Here is a 25,869-nt window from a genome sequence, read left to right as displayed (position 1 = left end):
AACATACAAAAATCAGTTGGATTTCTCTACAGCGACAAAAAGGAAACAACCAAAAGCCTACAAAATAACTTTCTGCATAAGAAAGACAACTTGATTAATTTAATACTTCAAATCCAAACAACGAGGCAAATTGATAACACACAGGCCAATAACCCCCTACCAAACCATACTCCTTCTAAACAATGTTTCCCCCTAATATTTTAATCTTGTTTTTAATCTGATTTTAATGCTAAACACTCTGAATCATAAACAATGAATCTTTCTCACTCATCTAGGAAAATTACACTGGCTTCAAAATGAGTTACCTGGATTCAAAATCTAAGTATGCCTATGTTTGCTAATAGATTTAACATCCTAAAAATGCATTTGATATTGCACTGCCAATCCAAAGGTAGGCCCTTTAAATATGCTGCTTGGTGGGGAAAAAGACGAACAATCTCATCTCATGCAATTTAAAGCTTTTGAAACCCGACTGACTGGTCAGCTATGGGTTGGTTTCCAAAATATACATACAAACATATATAGAGACCCATATATATATATATATCTCCACACACATGCTTTGAAATGCCAGCAAAGACTGCTCTAAAGGAAAGAAAAATGAGAAGAAATGGAAAATTTTATCTGGACAAAGGTTGTTTATTCTAAGTTTTGTTTGTTTGTTTTATAAAAACCTACCAATATTAAGCCTACTAAATGTCTTTTAAAATACAGAAATATTAAGACTGAGTTTGAAGGTCTTTTTAAGGTATTTTAAGGAAAAGTTGACTTCATTCCTAAAGGTAAGAAACTGTGCTTTATAAAAGATCAGTTTATACAAAAGAAAACATTTAATCATTAAGATCTGTGAAGCTTTACATAATTTGGCTTATCATTTTCATGCATATGTGAATAAATATAACTTACCTCCTGAATAGCAGTCATAACCACATGTTGAACAGACTCTTCCAATGTCATTATTTTTTGAATATGTTCTATGATTTAAAAGAAAATAAGATCTCAACAAAATCTGCTCATCACCTATATAGTATCTTGACTATCTAATAAAGATAATTTAAAATTCATTTACCACAGATAACCATTATGCAAACAGATTATTTTCCCACTAATACTTAGGGTATATTACTAGGAGAGGTTATTCCTTGGAGAGGACCAGCATGCTTGGGAAGACAGAGAGCTGGCAAAGAAGAGGAAGAACTTAAGCCAGGTGGGCTGACACAGTGACTACAGCAATGAGCTTGAGGGTTTCGGAGAGTGTGAGGATGACACAGGATAGGAGATGGTTCAGAATGGTTGTTCATAGGGTTGTTAAGAATTGTACTTGAGTCAATAGTACATAAGAACAACAACATATATATATATATTTAATGAAACAAATAAGCAGTACTAAAAGCATTTTTAATAACATTTTCAATTTCTTAACAAGGGAGAAAAAAAATTACAATTAATCCTCACTTCTGTGTTTGTGTATCCTTCACTTACGTGTTTCTTTATAGTAAATATTCACTATTATAGTGGAAATTCTTCAAGGATTAATCCATCCTGGCACCATGCCCAATTTGAGACAGAGTTTCAAAATCCTTGCCTCAAAGGAGCAATATGATTTCACCCTCTTCAGAACAAATCTGTTTGTTCTCTTGGCAGTTCATAGAATGTCAATACTCAAAGACATACATTGATTCTTCTGTCATCCTTAGTCATTGTCCAGCTCTCAAACGCACAGCAAGCAACTGAGAAGACCATGGCCCAGATCAGGTGCATCTTAAGTCTCTAGACTGACAAAATTGCTCTTTAGAACTCTAAAGAGTTCCTGAAGAGCAGACTTTCCTAAAGGAACTTATCTTTCGATTTCCTAAATGCAGGTGAATGTTGACTGTGGGTCCAAGCAAGATGAAATCATTAACCACCTCAATTTTATCTCCATCTATCATCATGCTGTCAGTTGGCCTGGTGGTGAAATCTTTGTTTTCTTGCTGTTGAGATAAAATCCATATTGAAACCTGCAGCCCTTGATCTTCTGCAGCAAATGCTTCGAGTCCTAGTTGATTTCAGCTTGAAAGGCTGTATCATCTGTGTAACACAGGTTGGTTGGGGGTTTTTTCCCCCCCCAATTGAATAATTTATTGCTGGTCAGAGGCTTGCCTCGTTTTGAGCTTAGTAGAATTTACATTGTTTCCACAAGTAACAGCTATTGTATTACAGGAATTTTATATTAACCTATTCAATGAGGCAATCAGGTTAGTAGCAAACTTTTACTCAGATCTTACATAACTCTAGCTTTATAAAAAGCCGACATAACTGAAAGTTGAGTTCTCTAGGTATCCAAAGCTCGAAAGTTAATTAAAAAATAAGTAAATACAAACAAAAAATCTCTACAGCAGATGCTGCTGAGTATTTTTTTTAAAAAATCTAATTGAGCTTAATCTTTCCAAGAGGTATTCCAAGATGAGTCTTCCTTTAATCTTGATGTTATAATCTTCCTCATAAAGTCCAGACTCCCAAATAATCTGTTCCAAAAAAAGAGTGCTGCAAATTTAAACATCAAACATTCTGTTATATATGTAATATACCAAGATTAAGTTTGGAAAAATCATGCAAATAAAGTTAGTGTTAAAACCTCACCATTTTGATGGATGTAACCCCTAACAAATTTAGACAGAGGTCTGTTCAGCTGTTTTATTCTTCACATGTAACCGTAATAAATCTTCTCTTTACTCAGGAAGATAGGAATCACTAAGTTTGAGTAAAACAATATAAAAAACTAAGTATCTATATAAGCAGAGTGGTTATTTGGAAGACAAATTTGACAGGAATTCTTCAGAAAGAAGAAAGTTACCAACAGAAGAAGCTTGGATAATCATTTAGAAGCTACATATTTATTTCTGAAAAAAATAAGGAAAGAAAAAAGCTTCTGTTTCACTATGTAAAATCAGTAAGTAAAAATGGATCATATAGACACACTATTGTCCTAAGCATTAAATATTTTAAAGTAAAATCATATTAATTTAGACACTGAATAGGAACTTTCCAATCTAAATACAAATGGGCTACTCTAACAGTTTTTTAAATGTACAGCTGGGGTAGACTTTAGATCTTCTGGCTTACATTTGAGGGTGCTTCTACCAACTGATGATAGTAGATGTTTTGCTTCATTGTAAAGTAATAGAGGTTGTTCTATAAACTCAAGTTATTTAAATTCACCAACCTTGCTTCTTTTCACAGTTCACTGCACAACCTAATATAAGCTGGAGCAACCGCCCAAGTTCCACAGAATCTGAACTTTCAGTTATTTGGTTTAAATTAGGGATAAGTTCTTCTGAAATCTGCTGCCCCAAAAACTGTAGGATCAAATAATAAAACAAGATCACTCATTTACAAAGGATATAAAGAAATAACTACCCTGGATTATCCCAAGGGAAAGAAACTATTAACTAAATTCATGAAAAGACAGATAAATCAACAATCAATCTAGACTTGCTAGCAATGCACCATTACATTCAAAAATTTTTAGTAAAAAACCAAAAACTAATGAACACTTTTAAACCAAATTATCATTTGATGCCACTGTCAAGGAGAATTAGTTTATAAAGAAAAGCCAGATTTACTACAACAAAAACTATGGCTTTCCATGAAATAAAGACAAGTTTATGTTAACCAAAGGATAGACATACATCTTGAAATAGAATGTTATAGTCATGTGTGTTGAATTTGAACTGACTCACAGCTGACCCTCCAGCAGGTTTTCAGAGGCAGCAAACTGTAGAGGAGGAGACTGCCCATTCTTCTTGCACAGAGCAGCTAATAGATTCAAATTATATGTCTTTTGGGATTGCAACAAAGCCTCTTACCACTCAGCCACCAGAACTCAGTTACTATATAACTATGTTATAAATTGCCCTCTGGTTTGGTTATGCCACTAAACACTTTAATAAAAAAGATAAATCCTAGAAAAATGAATCCCTTAGATTCTTCCACAAATGAACAAATAATCTAGTTAATTAATTTTTCTGGGAAATATCTTTCACATTTTTATTTTCTTGGCATTTATAAAAGCTTTAAAAAAATTATTTTATGCAGTATTTAACTCAACATTTCCAGTTCTCTTACTATTTTGTGGCACAAATTACAAGTTTAATTGTGTAAGTGCTAAAAACAAAGTCTTCAGTAGCATAACCAAATCAGAAAGCTTCATTACCTAGTAAGCTGCCTAACAAAGTTTTCTTATATCAAGTAAACCTCTGATGATGTCTTATGATACTAAATGAGGGATAAACCAAGTAATGTATTATCTAATGTAATTTTAGCATTACTTTCATTTAGTTATTTTTCCAATTCACTTGAAAAGCAAAATCTAAAAAAATATATCTTTGTGGTTGTTTGCAAAGTGATGTCAAAATAAGATAGTTTAAATACAAAATTATTCTAATTTAATTTTATAGTTTAGTTTATAATACTGAGTAAAAGCAAGTCATAAAAATGAAGCTAACTCCTATATGAGAAAATAATTTTAAGTGTGTGTGCATATATAAACCCATATACACATGTAATGCTAGCTTACAAATCAATATAATTTAGAAAGTTCAATCTTCTAAAAATGCCAATAAAATATTCTAATTATGTAGTAAGCAAAAATCCAAGTCAATTTTCAATGTAAATACAATTCTCAGAAAGCATTTTTATATTTAAATAAAGCCACATTGTTTTTTTATACCTCATGGTAGTAACTCATAATCCCTTGAAGAACCTTCTTTAAGTTATTAACCTAATGAGAAACAGAAAATAAGAAGTAAATCCTTATATGTCATTATTAATGAAAGAAAATTTATACCAAAACATAATACAATTTTAACAAGACATACTATAATTTTTTTCCCTGATTAAAAAAGCCAACTAGATTATTTGCATTTTACAAATATGGGTATACAGAATTTATAAAATATCAGGTATAGACAAAAGGAAAAACATTCTCACATTTACATAGTTTAACTACAGTGCTTCCACTGCAAGTAGGGCTCAATGCTGAGCCTGCAGTCTTCATAAAGTCTAGCTTCCAGGATGACTTTCTCAGTACACAAATTTATTAAGGATACAACTTTGATGCACATCTTTCTTGATTTTAAAACATGCAGTATATACCTTTTCTGTTTGGAGGAATGGCTTATGCTTTACTGAATTTAGGCATGAGCACAATTAAGCGTTCTGGTATTCCCATTCTTCTCATGTTATCTATAATTCGTTGGACTCAAAAAATATGGACAGTAAAGTGCAGGTAAATATCTTTCTGATACTCTTTTAGTCAAGAGCCATTAAACATTAGAAATTAAATCCCTCATCCCATGTCTTCTTGTGAATCTAGCTTGAATTTCTGGCAGTTGTCGATCAATGTTTTGCTACAACTGTATCTGTATTAACTTCAGTTTTGTTCTCTGTCAGATAAATTTTCTTTGAAATGGGCACAAATACGAATCTCTTTCAGATTCTTCAGAAAGTACCAGTTTTCCAAACTTCCTGGGCTCAATAAATGAGCATTTCCTGTATTGCTCAAACTTCTCAGCTGGTGTTCTATCAACTCTTGGAGCCTTCTTTTCAGCCAATGCATTCAGTGAACCTTGACTTCTTCCTTCACTATCATTTCCAATTTGATCATAATAAGTGACTACCTGAAATATGTGAACACTGTGAGCAGTTCTTTATAGGATACTGATTCTGTGAAATCCTTCCATCTTCTTTGATATCTTCTGTGTGGCTCAAATTTGTGCCCAAAGAAGCATTCAATTGTGCACTTTGAGGCTTGAATTTTTTTCTCCAATTATTTCAGCTAGGTTTTCTAACAATATTTTGTTTCCTTGGTCACTCTTTAAAATTCCCTCTTCAACTTCATCCCTTCTTCCTTTTGCTTTAGCTACTCAGTCTTCAAAAGCAAGATTCAGAGTGCTCTGACATCCACTGGAATGTTTTTTCACGGTTTCCTACCCTTTAATGACCTTTTACCTTCTTCATGTATAACGCCTATGAAGGTATCCTACAACTTGCATGACTTTGGCTCATCCTATGTGGGTAACGTGTAAATTCTTGTATGGTTTCTAAACTCAAGAGGGATATACTCAAGATTGTAGTTTGGTTCTATGAAATTGGGGGTTTTCTCTCCCTTTATTTTCAACTTGAAATTGCATATGAACAAAAGATGGTCTGTTCCGTAGTTCGGCCTTGGCCTTGTTCTGACCAATGATATTGAGCTTCTCCATTATCTCTTTCCATGTATGTAGCTGATAGGATTTTCTATTCTTCTAAGTTCATTTGTACAGTCACAATTTAGGTTATTGAAAGAAAAGATATTTATAGTAAATTAGGGTTTTTTTAAATCTTATTCTATCCTCTCAGGTGTCACTGTTATAATAAAGATCATTCTTTTCCAGCTACCTTCTTAAATCTAATTTTCAATACATCTTCACTGCAGTTAATCAACAACTTCAGATTGCAGAAATGGGTAAAAAAAAGGTTTACATATCTTTAATATTACTGTTGTTGCATAAATTTGAATAGTCATATTAACTGGTCTTCCAGGGATTTTATTCTATCATTGGCAATTTTATGCTTCAGTTCTATCTTGGAATTTTTTTTTAGGTTTGTTTTTTTTTTACCATGAATGTGATGCAACTCTTCTTCTATTTCATTCTCAGCATAGTAAACCACATGGCTTGCCAACCCAAAATAGTTATTACAGTCCACTTCTGCTTACTAATGCCTAGATCTTTATCCTCTTCATTTCATTTTTGACAACTCCCAATTGGTCGCGTGGTAAGGAACTGTGTTGCAAACCCAAAGGTTCATGGTTTTAATCAACCAGAAGCTCTGTGGGAGAAAGATGGGCAATGTCCTCTCTTATAATATTGTGGTTAGGTGCTATGAAATTGAGTGCAGCTCACAGCAACCCTATGAACAACCAATCCAACCTCTGCCATCCTCTCAATCCCTGAAACTCTTGAGCCCACTGCTGTAGATACTGTGCCAATGCACCTGGTTGAGGGTCTTCTCCTTGGCCGGCTGTCCACCTTCCCAACCATGACATCCCTCTCCAAGGAAAAAGTCTCTTCTTACAATATGCTCAAAGTAAGACAATGCTTTATCATCTTTGTCTCAAGGGCAGTACTCCAGATGTACCTACTCCAAGACATCTGTTTGTTCTTTTGGCAACCTTTATGATCTTCAGCACTCTTCTTCAACACCACAGTTTAAAGACAATACATTTCCTGATCTCCTGACTGCTGGTACCAAGCACACCGACTGTGGATTCAAGTAAGATGAAGTCATTGGCAGTTTCAATCTCTTCTCCATCTGTCATTCTCCATCTATCATGATATTGCCTACCGGTCTAGCGGAGAGGATTCCCCTCCCCCTAAAGTTTAAATGCCATCCATTTGAAGGCTACAGCACTTACTCATCTGCAGCAAGTGCTTCAAGTGCTCCTCACTTTCAGTAAGCAAGCTGTGTCATCCGCATAACAAAGCCATGCAATATATAGCCTCTGAAAAACTGCTGGAGGGTCATCTATGAGTTGGTCCTGAGTCAACAGTACCTAACAACAACATTCTATGTAGTAATTATTAACAGATATTTGCAGTTATTTCTTGTTATTTTGAGTTTCATCACAGCAACAAATGAAGGTCCCAAAAGCTTTATTCCATCAATATTAACCTTTATGCAGCTCTCTCTTAGTCTTATTTTGCATGCTTTCCAATAAGAGAGGTTCCTCTTCTGGAACTGTAGCAACAGTAGTCCAATAGTCTGCTAATCAACTATTTTAGAAACAGATCCCTAGGTCCATTCATCCTAGCCTGCTTCAGCACAGAAGCTCTGCTGAAACCTGCCCTCCATGGGTGAGTTTGATGTTATTTTAAACATCAGCAATATAACTTCCAGCATGAGACATAAGCCAGCAGAGTATGACAAACTGACAGACAAGTGTTGGCACTAATAAGAGAAGCTCACAAACAGGAGTCAATAAGCTAACAAACAGTATTTTAGTTTGGAAGCAGGAGTGGCATCCACTTCCTAAACAACATGCCTCTGGAAACTATGATCTTTGATAAATGACTTTAGTTAAAGAAAGGCTCCAGGCATTTTGGACATAAGGTTGCTATGAGTTGTGCTTGACTTGTCAGCAATCAACAACAAAAGCCATTTTAGTACACAAATTTTTATAAGTTAACATAGCAAATATATATTAAATCTAAAAGAGGGTAGAAAAAAAAAGGGTAGAGTGAAAAACAAGAGAGGAGACAAAAGGAAACAAAAATTGAGATGGCTGATATGAAAGCAATCAGATTGACTAGATACGTCTAAGAATCCTATTAAGAAAGCAAACTTGCCATACTGAAAGATAGATTCAACCATTAGATGCTTAAAGAAAATATTTTCAGTATAAAGGCATAAGAAAATTAAAAGACTAGGAAGATATAGGCAATGAAAACCAAATTATTATACTAAATTATTATATCAAAGCTGGAATAGCTTCATTACTACCAGACAAATAAGAATTCAGAAAATCCAATACTCCATAGAGATTTAAGCACTTCTCTCTCCCTAACTTACAGAATGAAAAATGAGTGAGGACATAAAAAGATCTAAGGGAATGCTTCTCCTGCTCACTCTGCATACCTTTATTCTCCAGTTGTCCCCAGCGTCCTCTTTAATTCGGCTTAACCAAGATTCATTGAACCAAGCTATATCACTAAAAGAAAAACACAAACACTAAACATTAAAATGCTTTTTGTTTACATAAAAAATTTAAGTATACCAGACTAAAAAAATCAAAGAAAGTTACTATGTAACTTAAAGTGTATGCTTAAATTAATAGGTTGATTTTATTTAAATGAGTCTGTGTTTTTTTTAGGTATTAAGACTCCTTTTATAATTTCACATATTAAATTGTGTAAATCATTAGAATCTTTAATTTAACATTTTCACTAAATATTGTGTGCTAGTTGGAAGCTGTCAAAAGTCCCAAACCTGAAAGGAAAGCAGAAAAAGAAGACGAGTACCTTAACAAGTATCTGCAAGTTACCAAAAGCTGTACTTGATATTTTTCATAACAGATTTACATTTCACAATAATATGGCATAAGTCGATCATTTCCCCAATCTTACTCACTTCTTGAAGAATCTTATTTTCATATAGTATTGTTTATAGCAACCATAAAAACCCAAACTCATTGCTGTCCAGTAGATACAAACTCATAGTAACACTATAGGACAAAGTAGAACAGCCTATAAGCTTTCCAAAGCTACAGATTTTTAATAAAACAGACTGTTATCAGTCTAAGGGCAAAGAACACAGCACATTGTAAACTTAAAATACTAATTCCTGCATAATAGTTGGCAAATATTAGGAAGTATTTAAATTAATTATGTTTAATCTTAGAAAAAATCTAATGCAGCTCTAGTCTAAAATAATCAATTTGTTAGGTAAGGTTCCTCAGCATTTGTGACTTAAAATTTTATCCATGTGTTATTTCATTATTGTTATCATGCATCACTGAGTTGCCTATGACTGACTCATAGTGACCCTATATACCACAGCTGTAAACCCTGCTCTATCCTATGCCAATTATTGTCTCTGACACACCTACTCCGATTACCCTTATCACTGAATCAATCCATTTTATTGAAGGTCTTCCTCTCTTGTGCTGTCCCTCCACCCTCCCAAGCATCACATCCCTCTCCAAGGACTGGTACCATCTTGCAAAATGTCCAAAGTATGTCAGATGAAGCTTCAGAATCCTTGCCTCCAAGATCAGCCTGGTTTCACCCTCTCTAGGACAAAGTTGTTTGTTCTCCTGGCAGTTCATGGTATATTCAATACTATTCTCCAGCACCACAGCTCAAAGGCAGCAATTCTCCTTCTATCATCCCTAGTCATTGTCCAGCTTTCTGATGCATAGTAAGTAATTGCAAAGACTATGGCCTGAATCAGATGCACCTTGGTCTCCAGCCTGACATTGTTGCTCTTCAGTACTGTGGAGAGGTCTCTAACAGCAAATTTCCCCAATGCAATTTGTCTTTTAATTTCCTGGCTGCTGGTACCAAGAGTGCTGATTATGGAGCCGAACAAACTAAACCTCTTAACAATCTCAGTCTCTTCCACCATCTATCATGATGCTGGCAAATGGACCAGTAGTGAGAATCTTTGTTTTCTTCATGTTGAGCTTCAATCCCTAATGAACACTGTAGTCCTTGACCTTCTGCAGCAAGCACTTCAGGTCCTCCTCAGTTTCAACAAGCAAGGTTGGGACTACAATCTTCCCAATTTTGAACGATGCAGTATTCCCTTGCTCTGTTCTGACAACTGCCTCCTAGTCCAAGTAGAGGCTTCACATAAGCAGAATCAAGTGCTCTGAGATTCCCATTCTTCTCAGAGTCAGCACAGTTTGTTGTGATCCACACAGTCAAATGCCTTTGCATAGTAAATGAAACACAGATAGACATTTTCCTGGTACTCTCTGTTTTCAGCCAAGATCCACCTAACATTAGCTATAAAATCCCTAGTACCATGACCTCTTCTAAACCCAGCCAGCACTCTGTTGATGTGCTGTTCCAGTTGTGTCTGGATAATTTTCAGCAGAATCTTGCTTGCATGTGATATCAATGATATTTTTTTTATAACTTCTGCACTCTGTTGAGTCACCTTTCTTTGGAATGGGAACAAATATAGATCTCTTTCAGTAAGTTGACCAGGTAGGTTGTCCTCCAGATTTCTTAGCACAACTTGGTGAGCACACCCAGGACCTGGAGTCTTGTTTTTGCCAATTCTTTCAGAGCAGCTTGAACTTCTTTCTTCATCACAACAGGCTCTTGCTCACACAATGTTTCATGAAATTCTTTGTGTCTGCCAATTCTTCTTGGTACAATGACCCTGTATAGTCTTTCCATCTTCTTTTAATACTTCCTGGATCATTTAATATTTTGCCCAAATAATCACTACTATAAATTAAAAAATTAAGATATAACTTAAACATTTTATATAAATGCAATCTGAGTTTATGCTTCAATAAAATCCAATATAACAATCTTTCTGTACTAATACTTTAACTGATACAAACATTAAAAGTAACAATATCATTCATTTATACTGTTCCTTTTTAATTCCTACAATTTTTAAGAATCCCACCAATGTTAAACATATAATCTCAAATAAACAAGAATTCAAATTGTTCTAATTTGTATCTCTATAAATAAAAAAAATTCCAAAACAACTTTTGCCTTTAGTTCTAAAAATTCCTTGGTACCATAATACATTTCTCATTACTTTTAATAATCTTCAGAATACAAGCCTATTTCTTCTTCCTTCTAGACTTGGATACTGAGCTCACAGCTCTCTATAGAAAGATCACCACTACTCACATCTGATGAAGAACTTGTGCCATGGCAACTCCATTAGTCAGTTGTTTGACATCTTGGCAAGGAGCAGCAGTATTGAATGTCTGCAGCTGAAATAATGCAAAGTAAATGACATTACTGCTATGTTGTACCAACAAAGTGTTGTTACCGTTAGTCAATTTTGACTCCTAAAAACCCTACGTACAAAGACTAAAATATTATGTAGTCTTTTACAATGTTCACAATTACTGCTGTGTCTGAGTTCATTGCTGTAGCCACTATAAAAAAATCCAATTAATCAGGAGTCTTTCTTTTCTTTTTTTTTTTTTATCTCTGCACCTCTACCTTATCAGGCATAAGGTGCTTTCCCAGGGACAAACTCATGATAACATGTCCTAACTATATGAAACAAAGTACTGCCTTTCTGCTTCTCAGCAAAGTTATAGCTTTACTTCTCCCAACAAAAATCTGTTTATTCCTCTGGTATCAGGCAGTATAATCAGTATTTTTCACTAACACTTAATTCAAAAGCATCAATGCTTCAGTCTTCTTTATCACTGTCTAGCTTTTAAATGTCCATGTTGTTGTTTGGGTACCACTTAGTCCAGTATGATTCATAATGGCCCTAGGAACAAGAAATCTGAACCTGTCCCATCCTGTGCCATGCTCACAGTCTGAACCACTCAAGCAAATTGCTGCAGTAACTATGTCAATCCCTCTGGTTGAAGGTCATCTTCTCTTTTGTCCTGCCTCCACTTTTCCAATGAATAGCCTCTCCTAACAACATGCCCAAAGTATGTGAGACAAATGTTTGCCATCCTTTCCTCCAGGGAGCACTCTAGCTGCATCTTCTCCAAGACAATTTAGGCATGATTTCAGGGCAGGGGGTTGGTCCTTGGAAAAATACATTATGTTTGGAAAGGCAGAATGCCAGCAGAGGAAGCTCCTCAATGAGACAGATTAACAAAGTGACTATATTGGGTTTGAGCTATAGTAGTATAATGGGGAGTGTGACGAAGACACAGAAAAGGGCAAGGTTCAGATTTGTTGTTCTGATAGGGTTGCTATGAGTTGTTGTCAACTTGTTGTTACCTAACAACAATAAATATTGAGACACAAAAGTTAAATACTAAAAGAAATCATAAAAATGATATATAGACAAGATAAGAAAATCAATGAAAAGCTTGGACTACAAAAAGGACGAAACAAACTACTGGAATGTAAAAATAAAACAAAATCACTAGAAATGTATGAACAGCATTATCTGAGCTGTCCAAAGAATGTAGAAACAATTGGGAAAGCAATTCAAATTCAATTCTGCTGTGTCAGAACCAGTTCAAAGCTGATTCTCCAGCAGATTTTCAGAAGCTTTACATTCCACTGCCCATCTTTCTAGCATGGAACAGCTGGTAGATTCAACCAGCCACCTTTAGTTAGCAGTACAACTTTCTAAGGACTGTGTTATGGACTATGTTGGAACTGAGTCAGAACAAACCCTGTTGTGCCATCGAGTCGACTACCACTCAGAGACCCTATGAACAATGCCTCTAAACCTTGCCCTATTCTAAGCCGGCTTCTCCATCTCTGACACGCTTGGCCCTATTGCCACATTCACTCTGTCAATCCATCTATTCCAGAGTCTACAGTACCTAATTAGAAGATGTTGTTGTTATGTGCCGTCGAGCTGCCTGCGACTCATAGTGACCCTATGTACAACAGCCCTAAACCCTGTTCTATCCTGTGTCAATCTCACTGTCTCCAACATCGTACCCCAGTTACCCCAGTCACTGAATCAATCCACCTCATGGAGAGTCTTACTCTCCTGCGCTGTCCCTCCACCCGCCAAGCATGATGTCCTTCTCCAAGGATTGGTCCCTCCTTGCAACATGTACAAAATATGTGAGACGAAGCTTCAGAATCCTTGCCTCCAAGGAGCAGGCTGGTCTCACTCTCTAGGATGTATTTGTTTGTTTTCTTAGCAGTCCATGGTATATTCAATATTATTCTCCAACACTACAGCTCAAAAGCATCAATTCTCCTTCTATTATCCCTAGTCATTGTCCAGCTCTCTGATGGCAGCATCTATTAGTTGAAATATGTCAGTTGGTATACCGTATTTCAACTAACAGATGCTGTCCTAGATGTGCTCACAAAGTTGTATCAAGAAATCTGGAGGGCAAACACTTGGCTAACTGACTAGAAGAGATCTCTATTTGTTCCCATCTCAAAGAAAGGTGATCGATCTGACAGTGTAGAACTTATGGAACAGTACATTGATATCACATGCAAGCAAGATTCTGCTAAAGATTATCCAAAAACAACTGGAACAATTAGAAGATAGGATATTAAAATTCAGGCCGAGGAGCAAAAAAGGGAATATAAAAATAAACCTATTTTTTTTATTAATTTCCATGAACATTTACAAAGATTTTGGATTTCCATTCATTCATTGTTGCACTTTTCTCCCCGCCCACCCCCTCACCCCCAGTTCACTCTTCTCCTTGAAAAGCAAAAGAAAAACTCCTTCATTGGTATACAATCCCCCCGCATCCCTCCACCCCCATTCGGAGTATATTCCACTCTGCAACCCTCATTCCGAACTCTTACGATAATCATAATGCCCTAAAATATATTATTTTTAAATTGTTCTCTCCCTCATCGGCTTCAATGCAGTATACATAATTTATCCAGGTTTTTTCAATCTTACCCCACCCTGATGTCAGCCTGATTCTACAATAGTGGCAGTACCATACAAAAAAAAAGAAAAAAAAAAAAAAGGGAAAAAAACCCCTATTTTAGGATTATATAGCTTCGTTATGAGTAAGGGCAGGGGAAGAAAGTAAACAGAGAGCCCAGGAGACATGTAGCACATGATCAACAGGGCCTATATATACATTAAGAAAGTTCTGTAAGAAAAATGAGGTTTTTGAAGACCTGTTATTTCAGAAGTGGATGGCCAATCCGCCTTCCTAATCTGTCTCCATCTAGGAGCTTTGCTGCACGTTGTCCCCCATGGGTGGCCTTCTGGCCTTTGAAACACTGGTGACATGGCTTCCAGCATGACAACTCATAAGTTATACCAGAGTACAGGAGACTGACAAACAAATGCCGTACTAACAGGAGAAAACGAGAAATAAGCAAGCACTTACACACCTAAGACTGAAAGTAAATGACAGCACGCCAATCACTCTCCACTGTAACGAACTGACAGGTGGTGTACCTTAAACAGCAAACCATAAAGACAATCAAAGACACAACTATCATGAAACAAGACACCTTTCTCTGGCTCCAACTAAAACCTATAGTGATGTGGCAGGATGGGGTCCTTGATATTTGGACCTGAAAGTTGCTCAGATGACTCTTTAGTACTGGTGGTTGGCCCTAGGCCCAAGGGGCACTATTCAATCTTTATGCTGAACAAATAATTTGAAGCTTGATTTTATTAAGAGGAGTGTGGCATCAGGATCAAAGGAAGACTCATCAATAAACTGCATTAGTGTAATGACACATTCTTGCTTGCTGAAAAATGAGGAGGACGTGAAATACTTGTTGCCCTAATACACTCTCTTCCGCAGAATATGATCTTGAGTCTATCCCACATGAATTTGAACTGAGGAACAGGTTTGAGGCCTTGAATACTAAGGAACAAAGATCAAACGAGCTGTGGGTAGATATAAGAAGTATCATCCACAAAGAATGCAAAGGTTCTCACAAAGACAGAAGAAGAAGAAAAGACCAAATTGGAATGACAGAAGAGACTGAATATTACACTAGAGCACTGGGAAGCCAAAACAAAGGGAAAAAATCAAGTTAAGAAGCTAAATAGAAGATTTTAAAGGACTGCATGGGAAGACAAAGCAATGGATATTATAGAAGCATAAACACAGTAAAGAGTCACTAAGCTGTACACTTAAAATTAGGATGCACTTATTGTTTGCCTATTTTGTTAGAAGGAAAAAGAAAACAGAGAACCTCTAAGATTTTTCTATGTATTCATCCGTGTATGTGTTAACCAATCTATATTGTGTACCTAATTCAAGGTGAGGTCAGCTGAGTCACCGCCTCCCACACACGTTTTTCCTCCAGCACCATGTCCTGCCTCCCCCATGCACTATATACCAGATCTACAGGACACATCTCCCTTCCCTGGGAAACTATTCTACTGTGACTACAGTGCACTACAAGTGGAGAAGAAGCAGCCCTAAGCCATAAGAAGTCAATTCTGGAGCAGAAGTGCAAGGCAAAAGGCTTTTCCTCAGAACCATCTGAGACAGGAAGCCTTCCCTGACACTAGTACCTAGGAAGTATTGGTCATCCACTTCTGAAAAAGCAGGCCTTTGAAAACCCTTTGTACACCGGGGTAATAAGGGTAGGAGTGTCAGAGACAATTAAGATTGGCACAAAATACAGCAGAGTTTAGGGCTGTTGTACATAGGGTCGCTATGAGTCGCAGGCGACTAGACAGCACCTAACAACAACAATAATAACAACAACAACTCAAGGTAGGTCTTGTGAGAGGTGCTAACACTACAAAGATGAAGATGCAAATAAGCAAACACAACAAAAAATAGCAGGAACATAGAGAAGAGGATGACTTACCTAGGGATCTAACATAAGGCTCTAAAAAGAAGGAATCACATGAATAGAGATTTGAAGGATGTGTATGAGTCAAATCAAATAGGCAGAAAACATTTTCTAAACTTTTGGAAACAGAATGTGTTAACAGTATACAGACGTTAAAACATCTGATAACAATCCTGCCTGATGCTAAAAAATTTAATCCTGACTTGTTATAAATTTAGTGATTGTGAGAATGCGCAAATTTGTACTTACTGATGAAGGTGAACAGAAAACAGAAAATGCACATAATATAAAATATGATGGAAAAACATTTGGAAATTCACCGAATAACAGTGCACAGGGAGCAACATGATCAGATTTTTACTTTACTAAGAGCATTAATGCTGCAGTATGTAAAATGTTTTATCCTGAGTTAATAGTTGAGCTAGTACGTTAATGCAATCTCAATACAGATCCCAAATCCATTTTTCAAAGAGACAGAGACAGAAAAGGCAATGGCAAAGTTTATAAGGAAGCAAAAGACTCTGAATAAGCAAAACAGTTCTGAAAAACAAATAGGCATAGCACTCCCTGTTATCAAAACCTACTCTACAGCTGTAATCCCCAAAACAGCATGATACTGGTACAACGACTGGCATATAGACCAATGGAATAAAATGGAGAACTCACAAATTAACCAGTTTATCTATGGTCAATTGATATTTGACAAGGAAACACAATCTATCAAATGGGGAAATAACAACCTCTCCACTAATGGTGCTGGCAAAACTGGACGGCTACCTGCAGAAAGCTGAAGCAGGATCCACATCTCACACCATACAGAAAAATCAACTCAAGGTGAAGCAGAGACCTAGGAGTATAACCCCAAACCATAAAGATCATGCAAGACAAAGTGGGACCAAGCTTAGAAGGTCTAGCCTATGGTATAAAGAGGCTGACAAATGCATCCAGAAACATACAACCAGGAAGGGATAAAATTGATAAATGGATCGTCTAAAGATTTAATTCCTGTGTGCATCAAAAATTTTTTCCAATATGATGAAAAGAGGACCCCCTCACTAAGAAAAAAACCCCAAAAACATTCGGCAATGCAATTTCAAACAAGTGTCTAATAACAAAAGATTACAGAACACTAAGGCACCGCCACAAAAAAAAAAAAAAGGAAGACATTCAGATGGCCAACAGACACTGAAGAACTGCTCAAAATCACTGACAATAAGAGTGGTGCAAATCAAAACCACAATGAGATGAGATACCATCTCACCCCAGGGACAGTGGCAAAGTTTAACAGGACAGCAAGCAAAAAGTGTGGAGAAGATCTGAAGAGATAGGTACTCTACTAACTGTTGGTGGGACTATAAAATGGTGTAACCAGTTTGAAAGGCAGTTTGGTGTTTCCTAAAAAAAAGATGAACACTGAAATTCCATTTTACTCAGCTATTATACTACTAGGAATATACTCCAAGGAAATTAGAACTGAGACACAGACATTTTTACACCAATGTAGCAGTGTTACAATTGCCAGAAGATGGAAACAACCCAAATGTCCAACCACAATCAAATGGATTGAGAAATTTTGGCACTCACATGATGGAATACTATGCAGCACTCAGGAGCAACAATTTCAAAAAATATTACACAACTTGGGAGACAATGGAGAGCATTATGCTGAGTGAACTAACTTAGTCTAATAAGGATAAATACTGCATAAAACTCAGGATAGGGTAAGATTCAGAGCCACTGTCTACTTAGGTGTGGCTGACTGAATGGCAAATAACAACTTTTCCACTACAGACAGTCTTTAAAAAAATACTTATAGGGAGTTCTGGTGGCCTAGTGGCAAGAAGCTGCCCTGCAATCCCAGAGGTGCACAGAAGGGAATTACAGAGGCTGTTGTGCAAATGAAGTAGAGGAGCACTGCATAGTTTGAACTGGCACAGGAGTATGCCAGGATTGTATTCTCTCTCCATACCTATTTAATTTGTAGGCTGAGCAACTTATCAGAGAGGCTGGACTCTTAGGAGAAGTGTAGCATTAGGATTGGCGGGAGAGTCATCAATAACCCACCAGATGACACAGACTTGCTTGCTGAATGTGAGGAGGGCTTGAAGCACTTGTTGCAGGAGATCAAAGAATAGATCCTTCAGTATAGATTGCATCTCAGTGTGAGGAAAACAAAGATTCTTACCACTGGACCAATAGGCAGCATCATGATGGATGGAGAGGAGTTTGAAACTGTTAACAACTTCATCCTGCTTGGATCCACAATCCCTTGAAATCAGCAGTCAGGAAATAAGGAGACACATTGCACTGGGAAAATCTACAGTTAGGAAAGTTTCCAAATTATTGAGGAGTAGTGATGTCAGTTTGAGGATGAAGATGTGTCGGATTCAGGCCATGGTCTTTCTGATTATTTGCTATGCATCCGAGATGTGGACAATGAATAAGGATGAAAGGAAAAGAATTGACACCTTTGAGTTTTGGAGGCAGAGAAGAGCTCTGAACATGCCATGGATGGTCAAGAGAACAGACAGGTATGTCTTGGAGAGGGTGCAACCAGAGTGCTCTCTGGAGGCAAGAATGATGAGGTTTTGCCTCACATACTTTGGACATGTTGCTAGAAGTGGCTATTCCTTGGAGAAGGAGATGATGCTGGGAAGGGTGGAAGGTCAGTGAAGAAGACCCTCAACCAGGTGAAATGATGTGGTGACTGCTGCAATGGGCTCTTGTGTGTCATCGGGAAGTGTGAGGATGGCACAGTACAGAACAGGATTCACATATTTTGTCCATAGGGTCGCTATGAGTCATACTCCACTCAATGGCACTTAACAACAACAATCCAAAATTTTTGCAACAGGCTTCTCCAAATTAACACAGTATTTTCACGTTATAAACAAGTTGTCTCAAGTACAGCTTCTGCACTCCTACTGTTTGGATATGGCACATTTTGCTTATTCATTAACAGATCATAGGCATTTAAGTCGCTCTCATCCTTTTTTATTATTAAAATGCTATGTTTATATACTACATACATTTAACATATTTATTACATATCTTACATATGTATTACAAATGGATACATGTGCTTCTATTTCTTGAGTATATAGCTAGAAGTAGAATTGCTTGTTCCTATAGTAACTTTCCCTTTATTAATTTCCTAACTCATACTCATTTCTCTGGTCCAGCTTACATGTAAATTCATGTCTCCTTGTCACAGCTTCTGTAGTGAAGTGTTATCAAATTATTACAACAGAAAACAATCTCATACCTCCTGCAGGTTCATTTAGCTGTAATCTTCACAGGAAATTGCTATGTTTGGGTGGGTTCAAACCACCATTTCTGTTTACCATGTATATTGCCAGGGCTTATTTTCTTATTACCATCAACTTGACCATCACTCACAGCGACCTCATGAGCAACAGATTCAAATTTTGCCTATTCTGTGCTATTCTCACAATCTTCACTATTCTCAAGCCTACTGCTGAAGTTATTATGTCAATCTAGCCTGTCACTGGTCTTCCTCTCTACTGCTGACCAATACTTTCCAAAGATGCTACCTGAACACTAGCCAAAGCATGTGAGACAAAATCTCACCATCCTTGTCTCTAAAGAGTATTCTGGTTTATTTCCTTCAAGGCCGACTTGTTCTTTTGGCAGTCCATGGGATATACTCTTTGCCAATACTAAAATTCTAAGGCATCAGAATTTGCTGGTTTTCCTTACTCCCTGTCCAACTTTCTCACCCATACAAAGCAAATGAAAATACCATGGCTTGGATCAAAGACATCGTAATCTTTAAACTGATATCCTTGCTCTTAACACTTCAAGCAACACATGCAGTCATTCAAGTCTCATCTTCAAAACATAGCTATATTGTTCACCTAACAAGTTTAGATTTCATTAAGACACGCTCTCCTGAACAACAGTTTTCATTGAGAAATGGGCATGAATAGACTTCAACTTGTAAGAGAAGCCTAGTATATCACTCTTGATCATGTTCTGCTCATGAATACAGACAATACGAGCTATAGCCAGTTTTCTATCTCCTCATCACTTGTGAACATGAAGTAAGCCCCTATTTTATGTTGGAGATGGTGAGATTGGTACAGGATAGGGCAGAATTTAGGGCAGTTGTACACAGGGTCACTATGAGTCACAGGCGACTTGATGGCACATAACAAGAACAAAGAGACTGAGTTCTCAACATGTGGTTTAAGTCCCTCTACAGGGTCCCTCCAGGGCCCTTCACAGTAACTGTGCAACTTTTCAGGCTGCTGAAAACAGTCTTCAATCTCACAGATGGAAAAAAAGCTAATTTTACATTTTGTTAATATATGTAATAGCTATGTAATATACCTTTTCCCTGTTAAATGATATACTTCCATATCTCCTGAAAGGTTAAATTCCAAGAAGGTAGGGCAGGGACTCTGTGGGTCTTATTATCGTATTTCCTGGTACATGGAAGATATGTTTGTATGTGTGCACGTGTGAGTGGATATGTTTATGGTGGTAGAATAAATTGCTTCATATTGCTGAAAATCACAAAACAATTCTATTATCTGACTACTCATTTCTACTTTTAAGAATTTATTCTGATATACTAACTGCCTCATATATAAAATGATTCATCTACAAAGCTGTTCACTAAAACCTTACTTGTAACTGCAATAGACCAACTGCATTTCATTTTTATCAGATAAGGAAGTGGTTAAATAAACTGTGATACATTCAACCACCAGACTATCAAATTGTTATTAAAAGAATCTCCAAGATATATTATTATGTGGAAAAAAGCAAAGATGACAATAATGTACAGTACATGCTAACATCTGTGCAAACAAAATGCACCAAAACATTGATCAATGCAAATATAAAACATATTTAAGATACACAAGAAACTGAGTAATGAAGGTGGTTTGTGAGAATTGAACTGAATGCAGAACCTATTTTCATTACTAATAAATGTTGGGCAATGAGATAATTTTTAAAAAGGTTCAAACTATAGTTGTTGTTATTGTTATGTGCTGTCAAGTCGTTTGCGACTAATAACGACCCTATGTACAAGAGCCCGAAACTCTGCTCTATTCTGTGCCAATCTCACTGTCTCCAACACACCTTCTCCCATTAATCACTGAATCGATCCATCTCATCAAGGGTCTTCTGCACTGTCCCTCCACTCTCCCAAACATGATGTCCCTCTCCAAGGACTGGTCCCTTCTTGCAACATGCCCAAGGTATGTCAGACGAAGCTTCAGAATACTTGCCTCCAAGGAGCAGTCCAGCTTCACCCTCTCCAGGATGAACTTGTTTTCCTAGCAATCCATGGTATATTCAACACTCTTCTCCAGCACCACAGCTCAAAGGCATCAATTCTTTCTATGATCCCTAGTCACTATCCAGCTCTCCAATGCATAACACACAATTGTGAAGACTATAGCCCGGATCAGGTGCACCTTACTCTCCAACCTGATGTTGTTGCTCTTCAGTACTCTGGAGAGGTCCCTGACAACTGACTTTCCCAATGCAATTCATCTCTTGGTTTCCTGGCTGCTGATACCAAGAGTGCTGACTGTGGAGCCAAACAAACTAAAACTGTTAAGTATCGCAATCTCTTCACCATGCATAATGATGGGGCCATTTGGCCCAGTGGTGGGAATCTTTGTTTTCTTGATGTTGAGCTTTAATCCATACTGAAGTCCTTGAACTTCTGCTGCAAGCGCTTCAGGTCCTCCTCAGTTTCAGCAAGCAGGGTTGTGTCATTTGCATAACACAAGTTATTGATGAATCTTCCTCCAGTTTGAAAAGTTATGGAGACAGAATACATCCCTGGCAGACCTCCTTCTCAATTTTGAACCATGCAGTGTCTCCTTGCTCTGTTCTGATGACTGCCTCTTGGTCCAAGTATAGGTTTTGCATAACCACAATCAGATAGTCTGACATTCCCATTCTTCTCAGAGTCAGCCACAGCAAATTACAGTAAACAAAAAATATTACTCTGGGTTTCTGAGAAAATATTGTTGTTGTTAGGTGCCATCAAGTACAGTATGACTCATAGTGACCCTATGAACAAGAGACCTGAATCCTGCCCTATCCTGTGCCATTCTCACAATCTCTGACACACTCAAGCCCATTGTTGCAGTCAATCCACCTGGTTAAGGGTCTTCCTCTCCTTCATTGTCCCTTCACCTTTACAAGCATGATGCCCCTTTTCAAATAGCCTCTCAAGTATGTGAGACAGAGCTTTATCACCTTTGCCTCCAAGGGGCACTCTGGCTGCTGCACCTTTTCTAAGACATAACTTGTTTGTTCTTTTGAAAGTCCATGGTATTCAGTACTTTTCTTCAACACCACATCTCTCAAGGTATCAATTCTTCCTCTGTCATCCTTATTCACTGTCCAGCTCTCACACATATAGCATGTGACTGAAAAGACCATCTACATTTCACATCTTAGTTCTCAAAATGACATCAATTCTCAATAATTTGGAGAGGTCCCTAACTAGAAACTTTCCCAGGGCACTACGTCTCTAGATCTTCTGACTGCTAACATCAAGTTTATTGAGTGTGAATCCAACTAAGATGAAGTCACTGACAGTTTCAATCTTTTCTCCACCTATCATTGAGATTGTTTGTTATCAGTCCAGTGGCAAGGATTTTTGTTTTCCTGACACTGAGATGCAATCCATACTCAAGGCTGCAACGTTTAACCTTCTACCGTAAGAACTTCAAGTCCTCACCTTCAGCAGGCAAGTTTTGCCATCTGAATTTCCTCCAATCTGGATGCTACACTCTTTTTCATAGAATCCAACTTCTTGAATAATGTGTTCAGCATATAGATTAAATAGGTATGGAGAAAGACAACCAGGATGCACACCCCCGTTAATTTTAAACCACGTAGTGATCCCTTGCTCTATTTGCACAATAGTCCCTTGGTCTAGGCAGAGGTGCGGCACAAACACAATTGAGTGTTCTGAGATTCCCATTCTTTTCTGTTGGTCATAATTTGTTATGATTAACACAGTCAATTGTCTTTCATAATCAATAAAACACAAACAGACATTCTCCCAGTGTTCTTTGCTCTCAGCCAAAATCCATCAACATCAGCAGTGATATCCCTACTACCTCTGAGAAGGTTGTTGTTATTGTTGTTGTGTGCCATCGAGTTGTTTGCGACTCATAGCAACCTATGTACAAGAGCTCTAAACGCCATTCTATCCTGTGTCAAACTAGCCATCTCAAATGCACTCATTCCCACCGCTCCAGTCACAGAATCGATTCATCTCATCGAAGGTCTTCCTCTCCTTCACCGCCCCTCCACTCTGCCAAACATGATGTCCCTCTCCAAGGACCAATCCCTTCTTGCAATATGCCCAAAGTATGTCAGACGAAGCTTCAGAATCCTTGACTCCAAGGAGCATGCCGGCTTCACCTTCTCCAGGAATGCAAAAGTTGGGAACAGGGAAGAAGGATCAGTAGCTGGAAAACATGGGCTCGGTGAGAGAAATGAGGCTGGAGACAGAATGATAGAATTCTGCACATTCAATGATTTATTCATTGCAAATACCTTTTATAAGAAACATAAACACAGGCTATACACATGGATCTTACCTGATGGCATGCATAGGAATCAAATAGATTACATTTGTGGAAAGACTCAGTGGAGAAGCTCAATATCAGCAGTGCTGATACCAGGCCGGGTGCTGACTGTGGGACAGACCACCATCTACTCATATTGCAAGTTCAAGCTGAAGTTGAGGAAAATTAAATCAAGTCCACAGGAACCAAAATTTGATCTTAAGTCTATCCCACTCGAATTTCAAAACCATCTCAGGAACAGGTTTGAGGCCATGAGCACCAATGAGCATAGGCCAAACGAGGATATCAAGAAAATCTGAGAAAGTAGCTGCAGTAAATGAGATAATAAAAACTGGAAGCAGCATGATAAAGAACTATGAATTTTGTTTTGAAAATGTTGAATTTGTGATGTCTATGGGAATACAAAGCTCGGATAAAACTGATGTAGTTAGTACAGCTGCTCTGCCTACCCAAAAGGCAGTGATTCAAATCTGCCAGCCACCACATAGAAGAAAACAGGCAGTGTCCTCCTGTAAAGATTTCTAGCCTTGGGAACCTAATAGAGGGTGATTATGAGTTGGGAGCAATTCAATTTTAAATAGAGGGGAATTATGAGTTGGCAGTGGTTTTTCTGGACAGAAAATTAGTGTTAGTGATCAATATGCCATTTCATTTTGCCTATGCCTAGTATATCAATATTTATGTGTTCCATCCCAGAACACTTGATCGTTCTAATGCGAAACTTATACTTGGACCAGGAGGCAGTCATCAGAACAGAGCAAGGGAACACTGCATGGTTCAAAATTGGGAAGGGCGTACGCCAGGGATGCATCCTATCTCCATACCTTTTCAACCTATATGCAGAATAGATTATCCGGGAGGCTGGGCTCTATGAGGAGAAATGTGGGGTCAAGATTGGTGGACGATTTATCAACAATCTGCGTTATGCGGATGACACAACCCTGCTTGCTGAAACTGAAGAGGACCTGAAGTGCCTGCTGCAGAGTGTCAAGGACTGCAGCCTACAATATGGATTGAGGCTCAATGTCAAGAAGACAAAGATTCTCACCACTGGACCAATTGGCAGCATCAGGATGGATGGTGAAGAGATTGAGATTGTGCACAGCTTTAGTTTGCTTGGCTCCACAGTCAACAGTCTTGGCAACAGCAGCCAGGAAATTAAAAGGCGCATTGCCATGGGAAAGTCTGCTGTTAGGGAGCTCTCCAAAGTACTGAAGAGCAGCGGTGTCTCTCTGGAGACTAAGGTGCGTCTGATACAGGCCAGGGTCTTCGCAATCACTTGTTATGCATCAGAGTTGGACAATGACCAGGGAGGATAGAAGGAGAATTGATGCCTTTGAGCTGTGGTGCTGGAGAAGAGTATTGAGAATACCATTGACTGCTAGGAAAACAAACAGATTTGTCCTGGAAAGGGTTAAACTGGGTGGCTCCTTGGAGGCAAGGATTCTGAGGCTCCGTCTAACATACTTTGGACATGTTGTGAGGAGAGACCGGTCCTTAGAGAGGGACATCATGCTTGGGAGCGTGGAGGGATGGCGCAGGAGAGGAAGGCCCTCTATGAGGTGGATTGATTCAGTGACTGGGATAATTGGGATGGGCGTGTCGGAGACAGTGTGATTGGCACAGGACAGAGTGGAGTTTAGGGTTGTTGTACATAGGGTCGCTATGAGTCGCAAGCGACTCTACGGCACATAACAACAACAACATCTCTTCTTTAACAATCTCCAATTTTCCTACATTCATACTTTTCACATTCCATGGTCCAACCACTCATGTCCATCTGCAACTCTTCCTCCTCCTTTGAGCTTCCCAGAATGAAGGCTCAATCTCTAGTGTCATATATGCGCTAGTCAAATGTAAGTGTGCTCATGTGGGAGGCTAACCCCTATGAGGAAGAATGTGGTATGAAGACTGGAGGAAGAGTCATCAATGACCTGTGTTATGCAGATGACACCACCTTGCTTGTTGAAGCTAAGGAGAACTCAAAGTGTTAGCTGCAAAAGGACAAGGACTGCAGTCTTTAATATGGATTGAAGCTCAATATCAAGTCAACAAAGATTCCCACCACTGGGCCAAATGGGAGCATCATGCTAGATGGAGAAGAGATTGAGGTTGTTAACAATTTCAGCTTACTTGGTTCCAAAATCAACACTCTTGGTACCAGCGATTAGGAATCAAAAGGCGAACTGCGGGGAGCTCTGGTGGCCTAGTGGTAAGGAGCTGCAACTACAATTCCAGAGGTGCACGGTTCGAATCCACCAGATACTCTGCCGGGGAAGGAGGGACAATCTCCTCCTGTACCAGTCAGATCTGATTTG

General features: G+C 38.0%; 1 protein-coding gene across 1 annotated transcript in view; it reads right to left on the bottom strand.

Moving 5' to 3' along the window:
• The window catches only part of HOOK1 (hook microtubule-tethering protein 1), a 71,259-nt gene that overhangs the window by 34,788 nt on the left and 10,602 nt on the right, over window positions 1–25,869 (bottom strand). Inside the window, exons 2-6 of the mRNA XM_006879738.1 lie at window positions 11,400–11,485; window positions 8,659–8,731; window positions 4,712–4,762; window positions 3,206–3,338; window positions 907–974 (exon numbers count right to left, since the gene is read on the bottom strand). Of these exons, the coding sequence (XP_006879800.1) occupies window positions 907–974; window positions 3,206–3,338; window positions 4,712–4,762; window positions 8,659–8,731; window positions 11,400–11,485 (411 nt within the window). The remainder of the gene's footprint in view (window positions 1–906; window positions 975–3,205; window positions 3,339–4,711; window positions 4,763–8,658; window positions 8,732–11,399; window positions 11,486–25,869) is intronic.

This window comes from Elephantulus edwardii, unplaced genomic scaffold (genome assembly GCF_000299155.1).
Source record: "Elephantulus edwardii isolate Elephantulus edwardi_28Jun2011 unplaced genomic scaffold, EleEdw1.0 scaffold00005, whole genome shotgun sequence".
Classification (NCBI taxonomy): domain Eukaryota; kingdom Metazoa; phylum Chordata; class Mammalia; order Macroscelidea; family Macroscelididae; genus Elephantulus; species Elephantulus edwardii.
This window is presented reverse-complemented; position numbering and strand designations above follow the sequence as displayed.